This window comes from Photinus pyralis, unplaced genomic scaffold, assembly GCF_008802855.1.
Source record: "Photinus pyralis isolate 1611_PpyrPB1 unplaced genomic scaffold, Ppyr1.3 Ppyr1.4_LG1, whole genome shotgun sequence".
In the NCBI taxonomy this organism is placed as follows: domain Eukaryota; kingdom Metazoa; phylum Arthropoda; class Insecta; order Coleoptera; family Lampyridae; genus Photinus; species Photinus pyralis.
Window position 1 is genome coordinate 64,037,987 of NW_022170249.1, and position 19,222 is coordinate 64,057,208.

The following is a 19,222-nucleotide window of genomic DNA, read 5'->3' on the forward strand; positions in this document are numbered from 1 at the left end:
ATATGACACATCCCCATTATTCATATCACGGAGCCGGTTAACTCCTCCTGCCATCCCCAAATTGGTCATCTGCGCTTAGACCGCTCTCGCCTTCTTATGTGCCGGTACCAGTACCTTTACAATGCGATTAAAGACATAATACTGTAAAACACTCTAGTAAAGCATATGGCTGCAAATATAGCTTTGGATTTGGATTCAAATTTGTGTAAAATATAGTAGACCGTATAAGTTAACTTTAAAAATTAAATAAAAAGTTAAAAATGTTGTCTTTTTCAGTTTAACATATCCCTTCAAAATAGTGGACTAAAAATTTAATTAGGTACGTAGGTAACAATCAATTGTCTCCTGATGAAGATGCTACATACTACAACCATCTAGGTACCAGCAATTACTCTGACATTAGGATAAGCAAAGTGGTTGATATATTCCACTCTTATAAAGTATAAGTTTACCTTGTAGTACACTTATACATTTTATAACTATTAGGCGGAGTGTTCACACTGAGGTGATACACAATACGCGCATGAATAGATTCTTGAAATAGAAAGGGAGGCGATAAATAACATTCGGTTGATGTATTGTTCCATTTTTAAACGTGTTGTACGATGTAGAATGGGATCAATAGTACCAATAAAAACGTGTTTTAAAAAAGATTCTCTTTGATCCCATTCTAGATAAATAACATATCGTACGTGAGATGTATCGCTCAAAGCCCTCTCGTAGTAGGAAAATCCATTCAAAGACGTGCCACCTGCTATTGCTAAGAAAAAATTAAAGAAGAAATGGAAACTTCACCACTTCTTTAAGATTGATTCCCAAACGAAACACATTGGACCCTCGCTTGTTTTGATTCCCTCCACCACACATTTTTTTTACAGACTTACATGAAACACCTTGTATAGGAAACCTTAATAGAATTAATTTGGGGAAACTCACAGGAGGTAAATAGTAGGAAACGGTAGCGCATGCTAAATATGAAAGAAAATTGGAATTATATGGTACACAATGGTTATTCGAGTGGGTAATAGCTAAAACACTAATGAAAAAGTAGTAAAACAATTTAAATTCCTTGAAACTTGTTTACATTATGTACAATGTAAACACATACGTAATTTCTCATAGATAACGATTTTTTTCATAACTGGATATTAATGTATTGGCAAACTATTGCATAGTTGGAGAAAAAAAAACCTTTGAGCGTTCCCATGTATTTTGAATTAACTCACATTTTAATATAAAATATAGAACATAATCAAAATCATTTGAACAATTCTCTCAACTGTTAAAACCGAGAACTTTTTATCACATTCTACAAAAACAAGAAAAAATACAATCCTATTTTTGCTTAATTTATATTTTGATATAAATACAATAACAAACTATAGTTAATTAATGGAATACTCGAACATCTAACAATAGAGGTCAATATCACAAGATCAATAGAGAAACAAAAACTAAAAGTACTGCAAAAATCACATGAATTTTATTCAACTAAGATCTACAAAATAACTTGATCTGGGTAACTTATAGCAACCTGAGCCGGTTGTGGCTTTATCAGTGGCGAATGGCAAATAAATACTATGTACTTCACTTCGGCAAATAAGCAGTAAGCTTTTGTAAATTCTACACGTCAGCTATGAATCGGCAACAGCACGTTAGCGTTACACAAATCTAGTAAATACGTAACATTAAATGCTTCTCTTTCTGTACTTAAATGTTGGAAGCGTCCGTTGTATTGAGTTCCGTTATGTTGGGAATTGGATCGCGCCAATACATGAATTGAGAGTAATCATTAGCGGCTTCGAGTAACGGAGGAAACAGCTGGTCCACGTAATTGCTCATGTTGGAGTAGCTGGAAAAAAGACCCATTTACAATTACTAGGAGAATAAGTTGGTAAAATCTCTTTGTGCATTGAGCGAAACGTGATCGCATGCATTCAGTGACCAAGTTTGTTTTTGCCAACTGTAGTACTAGAAAATTACATATTATTGTTGCTCTATTTGACACCTTTAAGGTTTGTACAAGTTCAGAGTGCCATGTGGAATAGTCATTGTTAATCTAAAGATTTGATGAAATTTATATTAGTAAGATTTCCCGTGATTTCAATGTGGATGAATTCCAAAATGTTAATGAAAGCGCAAGCAAATGGATTTAAAGTAAGTAACAGCTTACCGTATATGAATAAACCACTGGAACGGGAGATTTGAAAAAATCAGAATAAGCAATATCCATTGATGTACATCAATTCCAACCCTGACTAGATTACAATATCAAAATTACTCTGCAATACGTATCACAATAGACTGTGAAATCAGGTACACTATCTGAATATAGCATCACCGTAATTTGTATTATATAAAATATATACTTAGATTGATATGAAAATAAAATATTTCAAAATACTTTAAAATCACAGTTTTCAAATTTTACTATTATCAACAGTATTTGTTAAAGCTCTGTTTCTGAATCAACAGAATAAGCATCAAAGCTCTTAAAATCGTCTTTAAATTCTTCATCAATTACAATTTTATAGAATAAAGGTGGAAACACATCATTGACAACCAGAGACTGACCGGTGTAACTGTAAAAATGAAAAAATAAATAACAATTAACAGATTTAAGTCACACGAATATCCCACTTAATACAAATTTCATCAAATACTTTTACCCAAACAACAAATTCGGTACTCACCTGGATTGGAAAGTTTGTGTCAGTTCATGTTTTAGTTCACCCTTATGATTTATTGTAAATATTCTAACTATTGGAATGCCTACGGCTCTGTATGCCCACACATCCTGTAAATACAAATTTTTATACAAGGTTTAACAATTTTTTCAATCTACAAATGGTAATGTAGAAAATTTTTTGGAAACTTTGAAAAATGCTCTAAAACTTTTGTTAAAGAGTAGGATACCTTTGAAATGTTAGTGTATTTTGGAAAATAAGTAACATACTGTGTAAAGCGATTTTAAAAAGATTCCAAACGAAAAATTTTGAGTATTCAAATTCAAAAAATGTTGCGCTTACATTAATCCTATTCCCGTATCCAGCGTAGAAAGGATTGGAATCAGCAGGAAACAGAGCTCTAATATCACTCATACAAGAAATTTTGAACTGTTCCGGTTTTTTTTCGATAACCTCGCTAAAATTACATACATCAGTTTGGCATACTTCGCCCACTAACACTAGTACCGATGAAAAGCGGTGATCAAAGATGTCGGATTTAAAAGCATCGGTCCATCGGGCATATTGAGATCCCCCTGTTTTATAGATTTGAGATACTCGCGCGTAATGCGTGCCTGACCGATAGCTCTCGCGCTAAGGTAAAGTAACTTATAACCGTTATCCTTTATTTTATTAAATAATTGAGCAACGCCAGACTGAGCCCAATCTTTACCCACGATTGGCAAGATGTGACCAAGCACGTCGGATCTAAAAGTCCTTTTAGAAAAAGAGAGGTAAGAGTATTATTACATACTTTGTGATGGTGCCATCAATGTCTGATATGACAATTTTGTCATCCCACTTCCACTTGTAAAGGTGACACTTGCACCTAGTGGTTCCCTGATATGCTGTAGTTACGCTAAACTCCACCTCATTCATTCCATCACGCAAATTTAAACTTTTCTGGAACAGAATTTGTTAACTTAAAATAAATTCAAATTCGAATCCACGTACTATTTGAATAGAGCTCAGCCTTAACGTTTTCCGACATTTATCAGATTTATCAGACTTTTCTGAAGTCGCCTGGCTTACGGTCGGCTTTTCTTCCACCATCACGACATCTTTACCGTGGTCACTTCCGGAACTTTGAGATCCATAATACCCATCTTCGACTGTGGGAGATTCCAACACTGATTTAAGAACAAATTTAGCAAAATTATTATTGAAAAAGCATTACACTTACGTTGCATTTCAATTTTTGTGGTCGCCACCTCCTCGACGGGTGCATCCACGTCTTTGGTCTCTTCAGTCTTCCCTAAGTCAATGGTTACTACAGTATCGGTGGAAGGGGTCGCCTCCCGCGATGCGCGACTGCGACGCCATCCCCACCAGGAGTATCCCCCCTTTGTTTCTTGTTTAGGTCGTTTGTCTTCGGTGGAAGTCATGTGCATATTACACAACTGGTCTATTGTGGACTGAAAGGGAGTGATTATGGTACCTTGAAAGATTTTATTGGGAAAGTCTGACAACATCACCACTTTTCCTATTTTTTTTCATTTAGCGTCTTTGTATACAACAGCAGGGGGGAATAGTATGTAATGCGACATTAAGGTGTTCTCGACTACTTTCCAGTTAAAATTTCGTGAATCACACGAGCCGATCGGCGTTTACCGATATGAGAAGAGTATAGAAAGTCTTAATGACAATGCGTTATGCAATTTCCACGAGGAAATTCATAAATTATGAAAATTTTGGTAAAGTTTGAAGATCTAGAAGATAACGCCATCATGGCCAATAAAACCGGAAATTAAACAGCTCACAAGGCTAGGTCCATTAGTGCTTTTAAATGCTTAATAGATCAGTGTTATAGCGCTCAAGCTAACTTCATGCTTACCGGAACCAAAACTCCAACTTTCCCTCTGATGTTGTGCCAATTATTGTGGATGCTTTTTAGTGTACAATAACAAAGTAACGCCAATTTTGGAATATTGGGGGCGTATCGATTTTGACCCCTCTACGTGTTTAGAAAAAAAAACGCTTGTTTTGATCCCCTATTCTATCAATATTTTTTACAAACGTAATTAAATGTTACATCTTGTATACCGGGTGGTGCCTAGCGCGACGCAGCATAGGGATTTCAATGGTAATTTCTTTATAGTCAATTACTAGCTCCCCTAATTATTTTAGAGCAAAAGTCTAAATAGGTTTTTTAGGTGAGAAATACATACTGAATCTGTTCATGCTATTACTCATAATTTTCCGTTTTTCAAAACCGTAGAAATCGACAAAACAAAAAGGTTCATTTTACAATAAATCAAGTATGCCTTGGAATTACATAAAAAAACAGCGATCACGTTTCATTATTTGCCTTTGACGTTTATTAAATTTATACTTGTTTATAAATTAGTTAAAGAACTGCAAGTGCAATAACGTTCATAATGTCCGTCAAAACCATCAGGAAAACGACAATACATTCAACGTTTTGGCTGCAGTAGCGGAAAATCCGAATATAAGTTTAGGAACAAATCTGCTTTAAATCAGTTTTTTTTCTTCGATTATGTAGGTACTCTGGTTCTCTCTGATAAACAAATAGTATCTGATGCAGATGCAGTATACATTCTCTAAAAAACATTACCCAATTGCCGCTTTTTCTTGCATCGGATAGTTGTAACAGAATTAAATATGAAAATCGTTCGACGTCAAACAACCATAATTTAGATGCGATGCGCTTGTAGTTTGTTAAAAGATTCCAAAGCATCACTGATTTATAAAAATGTTAATTTTTTGTTTTGTCGATTTCTACGGTTTTGAAAAATGGAAAATTATAACTAAAAGTATGAACAGATGCAGTATTTTTTCTCTAAAAAAACTTATTTAGACTTTTGCGCTAAAATAATTAGGGGGGCTAGTAATTGACTATAAAGAAATTACCATTGAAATCCCTATGCTGCGTTGCGCGAGGCACCACCCTGTATAGCGCCAGCCTTGTGACATCTAAATTATGAGAAAGCGTAGGCGGATGCGAGCCGTAATGAATTACGTCCCAAATTAAAATACGTAGTTACTCGCCTCAATGCACCACGCCACCACAACTCGCTGATAAATGTATAAGATGCCGCGTAAAGATCTAAAATATCAAAAACGAACCATCGCTATTTAAGAAATCGATGATTGGTATTTTGTTTGACGTCCTGTAGAAATCTTTAAAAACAGAACTTCCCAGAAATCTGATTAAAGCATCTGCAAATTTATATAAAAGACAATATTTGAGACTGAAAATCTAAGCTTATATTAATAATAATGAAAAATATATTGGATGTCTTTCATTTAAAAAAAAATGGCTGTCAACTACTAGTTGACTCAATCGATTTTAATTAGTGAAAATCAATTTTTTTAAATAAAGGAGAAATAAATATGAAAAATGGTGATGTTGCAAATCTTGTTGTTGTAATACCTGAGGTAGAGGTCGTTGATAAATCATCAAACTGGTAATGATCGGTACCGCAACTTTAAAATTATAGTATTTATTGTGTATCCGTACAACCAGTTTTTTGGACTCTAAAATCGAGGGATTGTTACATAAATCTGAAAATGGAACACTCTCAGCGCTAAATCGTTCCTCCGTCGGTTCAGTATCCCAGCCGCACAACGACAACGAAATATCGCCGATACACACAGACGCCCTAGTTGAATAGTATAAGCTAATAAGTTCTCCAAGTGAACAAATACTTACTGCTTTTGCTCTTCGAAATCGGAATCGATCGACTTGCAACCCTCGGCGCTGTTTGGACTTTGCGTTAAAGATGGCCCATTTCCTGATTCATAATCCATGTCTGCATCTGAACGTGATGCATAATAACACCGATTACAATATAGAAAATATAAAAAGAAGCGCAAGCATGACGGTGTACCCAACATAAGCAGAGTTGGATTTGGCTCAAACTGGGTTGACCCAGCCCAACCCTGAACACATGGCGGCAAGCAACAAAAAAAACCCAAACAAGACTAATTACCAGCACTTTTCTTCTCGTTTGTAGTGGTGAAATAGCGAGCGGCAACTTCCGGATCCATCGCGCCCGAGCTCAAATCCGCCAGATAGACGCCATCACTATTACTGGCCTGTCGCTGATGTTTCATGAAGGAGAAGACACTGCTCAGCATTGAATTGTGTTGAGCTTGCGTGGGAGTCTGACCGGCCAGCTTGTCACTGGCAGGATCCGCTATGGGAACTTTCGAGCTGGGAAATTCCCCCCACGCCCAACTTTGCTGCACTTGCATATCTTTATCCTCATCTGTAATCATGGCGGTAAAAACCATTGCTTAGATTTACGAGTTAATTACCTTTTCGGTTTTTTACTTCAAACTCGGTATCGGATAGAACACCTTCAACTGTTGTCGGCGACATCGGTCTCGAGTCGCTAGGCCCCGCCGTGAGCTCAGTATCACTGAAGAAATGAAAGTCTGGGTCCATAACCTTTCGGTTACCCAGAGTTGTGGTTTCGGGTCTTCTAAAAATAAATGTTTAATATATCCATTATTAATCCGCTTCAACTCACTGAATGTCGCGTAATTCAGGCTCAGAAACATTACTGTCTAGTGAGCTACGATCAGTACTCGAATCTGGAAGTTTTAGTTCGGTACCAATCTCCAAGGTTTCAATAGATGGCGGTTCCGTGGTGGAAGTCTTTCGCTGGGCGTTTTTCTTCTTCATCACCGACTTTTTTCGACGCTTTTTCTTGCCGTTTTTACCTTCGCTCAACGGCTCGTCAATTTTCGACGAGGTCGCAACCTCGGCGGGTGCTTTCGCCTCGGTCTCTAGACTGTCCATTTGAAAGATTGTTTCCGAGTAGCTATTATCCTTGCTAATATCATCGCTGCTAATTTTCGTAGTAGTACCGGAAGGTAACGATAACGTCAGATCCTCCACGGAATTTTCGCCTAATTCAATATTGCCTAATCCAATTTGTCTTTTTATAAAATCCTTTGCTCGGAAATCATCGCCCGCGTTTGCGGTGTGCCTGCGTTTTGTGTAATCGTTAACCTCGTTTTCGAATACCGGAGCTATTGATTCGGTTAAATCTAAACTGTTTCGACGTCGACCCTTAGACTTGTACAATTCTTCAAAGTCGACGGGTATTGGCGATGTGGCCAAATGTTCTGGGATTTCTTCTGAATCCGAATCTTGCACTTCTTCCACAAAGAAAGCTTCCCCACTTTCTCCCAATTTCATGTGTATATCCAAAGTTTCTCCATTCACTTGTATGTCTACCTATATAATTAAAATTAAAAACACTTAAAATAATCGTCACGATGACTATTAGAATAAAAGTAAACATAGATGGAAGGTCACTTACGATTTTCTCTCTGCTTCTCAAGACACCAATTTTTCCAAATCTAACGTGAAACGGTGAGCAGTTGAAGGTCCCGTCTGGTTGTTCAACAACCACGACGTCGATGGCACCAGTTAAAGTAGCCCCATTAATATCATTGTAAAAATCTTTAAAGTTGGAGATAAATCTCCCAATATAGTTCATTCCATGCATCGTGACTAATTTCGTTTACTCTTCTACTCGAATAAATTATTGTTCGCTACCATATTAATTTACTAGCGTCTCTCTAGTTTACTTTTGATTGACTGTGAAAAATTCGCGATTGCGGTACTATTAATACCGTCCCAGTATCGTGATGCAAGATCTCATGTGTCATAGATAGTTTATCTGTAACAAACAACAATAATGAATATTGATCAATACACGTTACGTTAATGCAGAGAGGTTACACTCTTTATTTTTTGGTAGATAAACAAATTTGCGATTCGCAACGTGAAAACATCGCCCCTATGGGAAAAATCTGTAGAAAATTGGACGAATTTCGAAATTATTCTCAACGTAAAAAAAAATTGAAGAACTTTGTACTTATCAGCTGATTAAAAATGTTCAATGCCAAATTTGGATCTAAATTATTTTGAATTTGTGATAAGTTTCATTAGGTAAATATCTACACTTAATTATTAATCTAAATACTTGAGCCTAGCATTTTCCCACAAAACTGTTTATTATAAAAACATACTCAAAGGTGGATAATGACGTCAAGTCTGACATAACGTCACCAGAGAGGCCACCAACAAGTACAAAACAGAAAATAGACCAGAAGATTCCCGAAAGTACGATACGAGTCAATTTTCTAATGTTTGAATTTGTCTTTTTTTACCCAGCATCTAAAGTATACGATTTTTGAGACCAAAGATCAAAAATCAGACTGTGTCAACAAAACACCAAAAAGGGAAAGGTTGCCAACACAATTTTTTCTCTTTACTCTGTGTAACAATTAAGTATGTCAAAAAAATGTATACTATAGAAGTGTCACAAATAAGCATTATTTACGACGGTTGTTCTTGACATAATCAGACAAACCTGAGAGGATCTCCTCTCTCGTTGCCTTGGCGCCATCAGATCTTTTGGAAACCACTCTGCTCTTTTTCGTACCGCAATACGTGCCACGATAACGAGAAAATCAGTAGATTTTTTATTGGATATAAAAAATGTACGGTCATTGACAAAAGTAATGATCGCCTAATAGGGGAAACTCTGCAGCATAAGCAACCCACATTACTATTACATCGGATTCCGTTGCTTTCTTCAAGGAGGAGATACTCCGGCTCATATTCAATAGCCTGATCCATGAACTAGTATAGAAATCGATTGGCGAAGGTTTGACATCGCTGCCTCTTTTCGTTCTCGGGTTAGATGAGGAAGAGGCGGACGGCCGGACAAAACTATCACATAAGGGGTTTTTTTTCGAAAAATTCCCCTAAAAAGCAGATTCACTGTTGGCGTAACTCGTAAACAATTCATTTTGGACCAACCGTTTATTTATAAAAAAATCTCGTCCTGTATAATTTTCATCAGAAAAATAAGAAAATAACAAAAAAATATCATATCCAAATTCCTCTTATAAAGTGTCCTAGGCTGAGAATTCATACTGTAACAGTTACCATGGACAGCCTGTAGACGCAAGAATATTACGATTGTTTAAAATATGAATAACTATTGTTAGTATGATAACAAACCTAAAGTGAAGAAAAAATTCTAGAAATTGAGTAAACCGCAATACGAAAGCGGAACCAATAATTATTTACACTCGACTTATTTAATGCAGTCATGATCACTCATCAGGATTCTAACGCCGCATTAATGATTGGCATAGCATCCATTGCCTAATGTACAATCGCTGTTATGTAAACTTTTAACTGCGCTAAGTAAAAGTGTTTTTGCTTTGAAAGTCATTTTGGCAATGAACTACTTTAATACATTCGAGCGGTTTTATTGAAAACAAAAAATAATGCGAATTCCAATTGTTTCAATTTTCGTTGACCCAAATTACTGCGACACAAAGTAAAACAATTAAAAAAGTTATAGATTATCTCTGATGTAATTGATGATAAATTGCAACATTCGCTAACAATAATATTTATTGTTTTATGTAATTTTTCTTGTTGACGTTCGATGAGCGGTTGTGTAACCTTTAGCAATATTTTGCTAGAATTGACCTTATAAAATCTACTTGTAGAAAATTAGTTTTATTGATATTATTGACCTTTAAATTACCTACCAAATTTTGAAATTGAGGGACTAGCATTGAATACAAATGAAAATTTAAGTGATTTCGAAATTAGCCAGGTAAAGATTTATTGAAAGCCATCAGGTAATTTATGCTTTAACGAGTAGGTACAATTTTTTATTCAAAATAAAAGCAGCGAGTTTCAAGTCCTGTACAGGGTGTTACAAGTTCGTGTTTGTTTTAGTGTGAATATTTTTGCAACACATTTGTCAAAATTAATGGATAGGTTCTAGTTCTTGACTGCATCTACTGAGAATAGTGCCAGCGTCTTGTATGATATGAGCCATTTCCAAGCATTTTATGACTGTGTCCTCTGTGTACATTGCAACGTCTGCGTTGATGGTAGGAAAGTTCCGCATGAAGATATTGAAAAGGATTGGACCTAGGATACCACCCTGAGGAACCCCTGCACGTATATTTTTGGTAGACGATAGGGATGCATGAATTTTAACTGCGAAGCTGCGATTTTATAAGAACAATAGTGTGGATTTGATATAGTATGGGTATACATATTTGAAGTAGTGAGATTTTGTATTTCAGACTATTGGTCCACACTCGATCAAAGGGTTGCTGGGAAAAAATAAAGGAAATCCAAGATACAGGGTGTTCATTTCTCGAGTTTCACTATGTGGATTTTGCTTATCTTAAGTGTCCACTTAATGTTTTGGTTGGAAATGCCTAGTACGGATTAGTTTATCATGAAAAAATGAAATTTGCGATATCTTGAAAACTATTGAAGATATTTTAAATGCTTTTTCACATTATTATTCTGCATAAAAATTCGCAACTTTGCCGTCATTTAAACAATTTTTTTATGACAAGCGAGATCCCCATAGTAGTAGCATTCGAAAAATAGACACTCTGTATAAATAAGTTCGGGTGGTCTACGAAACTCTTAACAGACGGCGCGGCGTCGATATCTCGTGTAGTGGGCGACGACCTCAACCAATTATAAGCTATAAATCTGCAAAATTCTGTACCTCGTAACGAATGCCTTTTTTTATTACTTTAGTCACAGATAAAATACCCAATTTATCTGTGCTTTAGTTTTGTACCGGTCGCGATCGGGTTTATCGTAATTTCGTATGTGCCTAGTACAATCCGCTCACATTTAAAAATAGTAATTTATGTTACTAGTGCTATAGTAATTAAGATAACGGAGCAATTAATTGAAATTCAAATGCAACCCGAGGAGAGGTTGACAATTATAAACAGCTGATATCTGGTTATAAATAACGCTGTGTAGGACAGCTATAATCGAAATTAAAAATACAATGCGATAAGAATGGGAGGAATAAACCCAATAATTGGAGACCCCGTTATCATGTATGTACCTACCTTTGAATACCGTACAAATTCACTTCACGAACTTGCCAAAAACTGAACAATATTTGGATGTCAATGAGGTATAAATATACCTGCACATCTAATACGTGAAGTTTCCACGATTTCATGGGTACACACACACCATGACAGGTTCAAGGTTTCGAAACGTGCCCGGCAACAACAACAAAATTGGCATCAATAAATCGCGAAAAAAACAAAAGTAGGTACCTACAGTTGAGACAATTTGGCAATAGCAGTTGCCAAAACTTTAACTGCGCATGATGCGATTGTGCAAGTAAATGTTTGGGTGGCGGGTGGACGTATCGCCAAATTTGGGATTAATTAATCGAGTTTTCTGCATGTCATCCTCCGCTTCCGGGAAAATTGTAGATAATAGTGAAAGTCACCTCTCTGTAGGTTAACTAGGACTCTAATTATATAACTAGACTCTTTAATTAAAGCTTGTTTGCCCTGAATGGTGAATGACATTTTTCCAAATACATAATTGGCTATAATTTACAAGCCGGTAGTAATTGCACAGTAACAACCGCGAATTACTAAAGATAATTGGTGGAATACGCAAATGGATACGGGTGACATACACGCCGATTAGCTGGCGGATCGGACAAAGGGGAAAAGTCGACCTTTGAGATTGGGGACTTAGACTTACCTATTATTAGCTCCTTCTACTAATCAACAAATTAGGACTAATAATTTTCTATGGGGTCGATCGCATGAGTTGTGCCAGACTCCAAGATCCGGCGATTAAATAATAATTCAGCTAGTTCAGTATTTTCTGTTTTATTAAAACTAACTCCCTTCCTTCCTTCCTTTTTTTGAAGGAGCCCTAATTCCACTCTCAGATGTTCACAGACCACTAAACAATTTTTGCACATCACAAATCCAGATATGTTTAGACACTTAAAAATGTAAATACTACTATCAACATGTATTTTTGAGGACGAACATAGATCAAAGAAGCAAAGCAAAATATTTACCAAATTGAAAGTGGGATAAAAAACAAGTTTGTCAATCTGACGCTTGGAGAATATTGGACGCTCTACGACATATTTTCAGGAACAGCAATAAAACATCAGTTTCTGCCCTTACCAAATATCAATGTACCTGTTAGTTTGAGGTTACTTCTCGAGTTACTTTGTTATTTTCGAAATGCACCAAAGAGGTTTAACTATCAATTTGACTCTTTGAGCAGATGATGAAAAAGAAACAACCAAACACAGATAGATTATAAACCGTTAGTCATAATGACTCGTATCTCAAATCTTGGCGAACTAAAAATTCAAAGAATTCGTTGGGGTACCGTTGCACTTAATTTTCTGACATATTTTTAAATATCAGCGGTTTACGTAACGAATGCACCAACAAGTACACAAAAATAGTTACACTTACCCGATAAAATAACGAGTTAAAATCCAGACAAACTAATTATGTTACTTGAACTAATTATGTGGAAAAATCTATTTCCGATGTAGATATAGAACGATTTTATCCAATCAACAAAAGCTTTTTATTAATTTAACTACCACATATCACATAGCACACCACGCACTGGACATAGTTTGCTGGATATTTGATATGGATATTTTTTGTCCAAATTTATATTACCCAAACCCCGAACGTAGAACTTCGCAACACAATTGGCGATAAAAATTGAATTAATTAAATGAATCACAAGATAACGTACAATGAACCCGTAAGTACAAAAAAAGACCATTTTAGACTAGTAGTAAACTGAAAAGTTACGCAACAAAGATCACGAGTTGCAATAAACAAATGAAATTTCCACATACGAATACGAGGGAGTAATCTGTATGTTTGATAAAAACGCCCTCGTAGGTTGGCTACAACACCTCCTTATCGAGATATACAAAATGCGAAATTTTCCATCACGGAAGACTTTCAGTGAAAATTGAGTAAATATTTTTCCGCTATGTTTGATGGCCCTGGTCATTGTAAGATACCATGTTTGTGGTATTTGGTAAGGACTCGATAAGGGTCCTCCTTGAAGTCGTGTGGTTTTCCGTCTGTGCGCTCGATAATTCAAACGGAAGTTCTTCGGGTCTTGATGCTTGGTATACAGGCTGGAACATTGTGGATTTATTAACGCACATAGTCGGAGCGTGTTGAAGGATTCTAAAAGCTACAACCTACAAATATTTTCAACGAAATTTCAATTGTTATACAGGGTGATTTATATCAAAGTACCATTTTTTAAAATAGAACCCCCTGTATATTATTGCATATTTCAATTATTTGCTCAATTTTAGTGTGGACTGTATATACACATGATATTTAAAATTCGTCGTTTAGCATCATTTGTCATTGTTTGAAAAAGTATGGGGTTAAGTGAAGGGAAATGTATACAGAGAAGGCCTAACAACAAAAGAGAATATGAAAATGCACATTTCTAATGCTTTCGCATCCATGTCATTTTATTTTGATTGGACATCTACTTTTTGAATATTAAATGACGAACTTCTGGCTAAACGACACGTTTTAGATACAATGTGTATACCTAAAGTTACACTAAAATTAACCATGCATCGAAATATGCAATACAGGAGGTTCTATTCAAAAAATTGCAACTTTTAATCAATCAACCTGTATAACAATTATTACAATTTCGTTGAAAATACCTTGAGGTTGTGAAGCCGTAAGAGTTCTTTAATATGCCCGACAATGAATATGTGCTTTAATAAACCCACAATCTTCCACCCACGCACTAATGGCCCACCCTGTATGTTAAATCTCCTACTGATGCAGTACTAGTAAATCGACAAGATTTATGATTAGTCGAAACCATTCTTCAAAGCAAGTGTGTAAAGGTCTAATTACTAATTTTACCCTTAAAGTGTGTGAAGATAACTGAGACTTCAATCTAATTTATTGAACACATTCCATTCAAAACATCTACACTGCCATTTACATTGATTTGAGCATCTACTTTTTTATTATTCACGTGCATAAATTTATAACGCTTTAAAAATATTCAACACAAGATATACATTATTTCATTTTTAGATCCTACGTAAAATTCTATATTGAATTCAATTTTTAATGACTGATGTACTTGCATTTATTTATAGGTAATCAAAATGTCAAGACAGCGCGCACTAAAGCGGAACTGGTCCTGAAACGAAACCAGCTCTAACGAAATAAACCCGAGAATAAACCCATAAAGTGGATCTAAAAAAGGTGGCGGAGCACCTCGTTGTGACCCTACGGGGTCACTGGAATTGACCCATTTTCAATAAGCTTGTTACATGTGGTAACGGCCCCCTATAACACGCATCGCTTTGCTCTGCCGCTTAATAACAGCTCTCACATAGAAAAAAATGTCAATTTTAATTTGCATACTTTTTGGCATGTCAAAAATGGATAAATTTGGGTACGTACATATGAAATGTGTAATAGAATTTACCGTAAAATCTTAAAATGAAATAATATTTAGGGGGTTCATTTGATAATATGCCACCAACTTGAAAATACACCCTGTATGTGACACCCATTGAGCGTATGCATTTTGTAGACGTATTCCACACTGCTATAAAGTGACATCCAATAAGATTCAGAGCGGAAAATTCCGTTAAAACAACTTGTTCGCTCTCACAAAAATTCGGTCCAGGTAAATTCAAACCTTGAGTCTCCTTCACCCGAATTTTGGTTATCCTCATTACTCACACAAAACTTAATCGCACTCGATCTGGGAGACCCTGTATATAATCGACAAAAATTGAACTTTTACCTTGACAGTTCCGGAAGAAACACAATGAAGAGAAAAGTGTTTTTAATTACAAATCAACAATTGAATATGCCAGCCATATGGGAACAGTGAAAATAAAAGAGGATTTTAATTGTTATGGGTCATACATGATTGATTCTTGATTTGAATATTGTCTTACATTTTTAATTATTTGATGGTCATTACGCTTGTATCTAATTTGGCGAGAGGTAAAAGAAAGAAATCAAAGCGTTGCGTATTCAAGAGAAAGTAAAATTGACCTATGGAAACAAGTACCTAATGAGAATAATTTCTTTCAGAACAAAATGCATACATAATTAATTACAGTATGATACGCACAAAACAGCTCATCCAAATCAAAGTACGCGAAAACAACGTCGTTCTTATCAAAAACCTTCGCATTATATCACGCGAAATTCCGAGCATTTCCAGGTATTATGTGCAAATTGCAAACGATAAACAAGAGAAACACGTGTAGCATACATACACACGCCACAAACCCGACGGCCAATGAAATCCATCTGCGCTGCAACACCTCATATTTCCACCAATGGCGAGGCGTCAATCTCTTTCGATTGTCTTATCGCGGTTTTTTCGCAATTGACGTCATTAACAGCCGAGGACTACGCTATCGTTCCTTTGTTAATGGGAATATAGTCCAATGACATGATTCAAAATTTAGAACGAAACGCACAGATGTTTTACGAGATAAATTATTATATGCTGCGATTTAGGTCAATGTAATATAGAGCGCCAAAAATAGGGGTCAGCATAACCGATCGTGCGCGTTGCATAAGACGTAATTACTTAATAAAAACGAGATGCGTTAAACTTGGTTTAATTCAATAATGCGAATTGAACGCAGTGTCCAACTTTGACGTCAATGAAGCTATAATTTAGTTTTTATGGTGATGTGATAAGGTGCTTTATTTATGGAAAGTTGTTTTACAAAGCTTCCTAACAAATAAATTTCGAAGGGTTACCACTGCGAGGAGTCAGTGGAAATCCTTTTTATAGGAGTTCGAACCCCCGAAAATTGACATTTTACCATTTTTCTCAGACATGAATTTTTCCTCACTACAATTTTGTGGACAGTGAAAAGATCATTAAAAAGGTAGTAGACATGTATACAAATCTCAGAAACACTGGTCTAAAATTGTTTGCTAACTACGGATTATACGTAAAGTGGAGTTTTAACTATTTTGCTATCTTACTTGAGTAGTAAGATATGAAAACATCTCAAAAAGTTAACGTTTTAGTTTCCACCCTGTATCTCAGAAGCAAACGTAGCTACATTGATTCTGTTTGTGCGGTATTAAAAGATTGAGAAAAAAGTGGCACAGGGTGGCCGAAAACTGCAAGTCTCTATCTTTAAAAACAACAGATACATGGCAGTTTCAACCAAAATAGAACACACTGTATATAGCACATTTTGAAAAATTTAATAATAATTTAGCGGCTGACCGGGTATTTCAACGGTCGGGCTCGCACGCTATTCGCCAAAACGCGCGGACCAATCAGGCGACGTTATTTCGGAGTCTATACGACGCGACGTGCTGTTGCGCGGTTGCCACAAAAATAATAAATTTATTCATATAGTACTTACAGTAAACAGATATGAACATTGAACAGTCCATACAAACGTACAAATTAATGTAGATTTAATCATGGCTACCTATAAAATGGGAGACCATATAAATAAAACATGAAAGACGATATGACAGTTTTTTATATCACAATATGTTATGTCACAATCCATCAGAGACCTCCTTTACAATGTATGGTACCGATGAACATATACAATTTCCTTTTAAACATATGCAATGTATCCATACTTACGTTCCTTTTCGAGTGGTTATGAGTATGACTGTCGGGAGTGTTTTCAAATGTTTCAAAAGTTTTATTGAATTGGACAATTATAGAAATTTTGGAAACGTTGGAAGAATTTTTGAAATGTTCCCGAAACGTGTAAAAATTTTTATAGAAGTATAAAACCGAGAGGGTAACATCTTCTCAAATTTTGTGACAGTATTGCGACAATCCCCATGATTTCCCTACGATTGCTGCGATTGCGATGCGGTTATCGGATTTCAGAGGATTGCATTGTGATTGCATGTGATTGCAGACGATTGTAAATGATTGCAGGTGATTGTGGGTGACTGACAAAGATTTCTGGTAGCTGCTCAAGTTGCTATACACGGGCGTTACGTAAGCAAGAAACATATTCATTTATGTTGGCTATTAGAGAATTCTTAGTTGGTAACAGGTACTTTTAAACACACAAATAAGAAGTTAAAAAGGTAATCGTAAACCTCGTCGTAAGCGATTTATAAAAAGCGCATTATTTGGCGCATTACAATTGCATTTATTTCCCATACTGTAAGATGCAAGCAAGCAAACTTAAACTTAAAATTTCGTAAAAATCCGGCTACAAATAAGAAAGTTAGCGTTGCACATGTGCAATCCATTTTTGACTTGCTGCTTCAATTTCAGTTTATAAAAAGAACCCTACCCTAAAATTTCAGGGTATTTCTGGGGCATGCGCAAAACAAATTATTTGATTTGGCATTAGTTTCATCTTTATTCCAGATGCCTACATACAAAATTTCATTTAAATAACTTAACAAATAAAAAAAATCCGATTGCGCATGAGCCCAACATATTTTTTGACTCGGCACTAGTTTTACTTTAGTCGAGGTCGCCATCTACATCTACAGCCTACATAAAAAGTTTCATTTAAGTATTTAACAATTAAAAATGCGCAAATACAAAAGCTATCGTGCACACGGACGGACAAACAGACAGATACACTGACAGACGGGCATACAGACAGACAGCAATACAATACAATCTCAAAAAAATGGGTTTTTTACTATAACTTTTTTCGTAAGCGGCACAGAAAAAATTCCTTCCTTGGTGCAAACCTTGACAGCATAACGAACCAATAGCGAAAGAGTAGAAAAACTAGGGACGGACGGGCAAAGTGGCCACAATAGTAATTTTTTTTATTTTTGTGGAAATGTGCTAAAAAGAAAAGTATTTCAGTGGAACAAGTTCTATACAATCCGATAAATCTAATAGGGGGTGGCCCACTCAAATCACACATACCGAAAGACAAACTAAGTGGCATGTGCTCTTTTTGGGCCAATGTTAAAAAATGGCACAATCAAAATTTGAAAACATTCGCTCGCTTACAGAGATACAAGGAAAAATCAAAAATTGTCAATATCAGAATGAAGACACGAAAAATGTTTATTACAAAATTACTTGCTGGGTAATCTGTCGTTTTCAAAATAGGTTACATATCTGATGTCCGCAAAAAAGTTACTGAACTTAACCTCATTTTTTAAATAGAACACCCTGTATGTTTTAATCTAAAAAGATAGCATATTAACATTTTCTTTTTTAATATATAACGCAATAGATAGGGAAAACAAAAAATTCAAAATTATTAAAAAAGAATTAAAACATTTAAGAAACGTTCAAATATTAAAAAACAACAAAAATTAAACATTTTGAAATTTTTTGAAAAATCTAATATTGCACTTTTTTAAATTTCTTTAGTGTTATATTTTTAGAAAGTGAATTTAATATCCTCTTTTTCGAATGAAATATACAGAGCATTCCACTGAAAAATGACGTTAGGTCTCGGGTTAGGCCCTATAACTTTTTTACCTGATCCCGTACACTTATTTTAAAACAGCACATTATTCAACAGTCTTATAAAGAAACTTGTAAGAAAAATCTTGGTATATCTTCTTTAATAAATAGATAGAAATAGATTTACAATTTTTTTAATTTCCTACGTCCATTTTTAAATTGAAATATTTTAATCAAAAACTAACTT

The 19,222-nt window shown here is 35.5% G+C and overlaps 1 protein-coding gene across 1 annotated transcript; it reads right to left on the bottom strand.

The window, feature by feature from the left end:
* Positions 1-1,335: 1,335 nt before the first annotated feature.
* Positions 1,336-11,643, bottom strand: LOC116158768 (phosphatidate phosphatase LPIN3). Its single transcript, XM_031471600.1, has 14 exons — positions 11,625-11,643; positions 8,021-8,383; positions 7,223-7,935; positions 7,008-7,174; positions 6,680-6,958; positions 6,400-6,505; positions 6,121-6,349; positions 3,910-4,141; positions 3,681-3,856; positions 3,481-3,629; positions 3,195-3,434; positions 3,030-3,144; positions 2,694-2,797; positions 1,336-1,852 (listed from the first exon to the last, which is right to left on the bottom strand). The coding sequence occupies exons 2-14, from the start codon at positions 8,207-8,209 to the stop codon at positions 1,711-1,713; spliced, it is 2,841 nt and encodes a 946-aa protein (XP_031327460.1). The 5' UTR covers positions 8,210-8,383; positions 11,625-11,643; the 3' UTR covers positions 1,336-1,710.
* Positions 11,644-19,222: the final 7,579 nt, after the last annotated feature.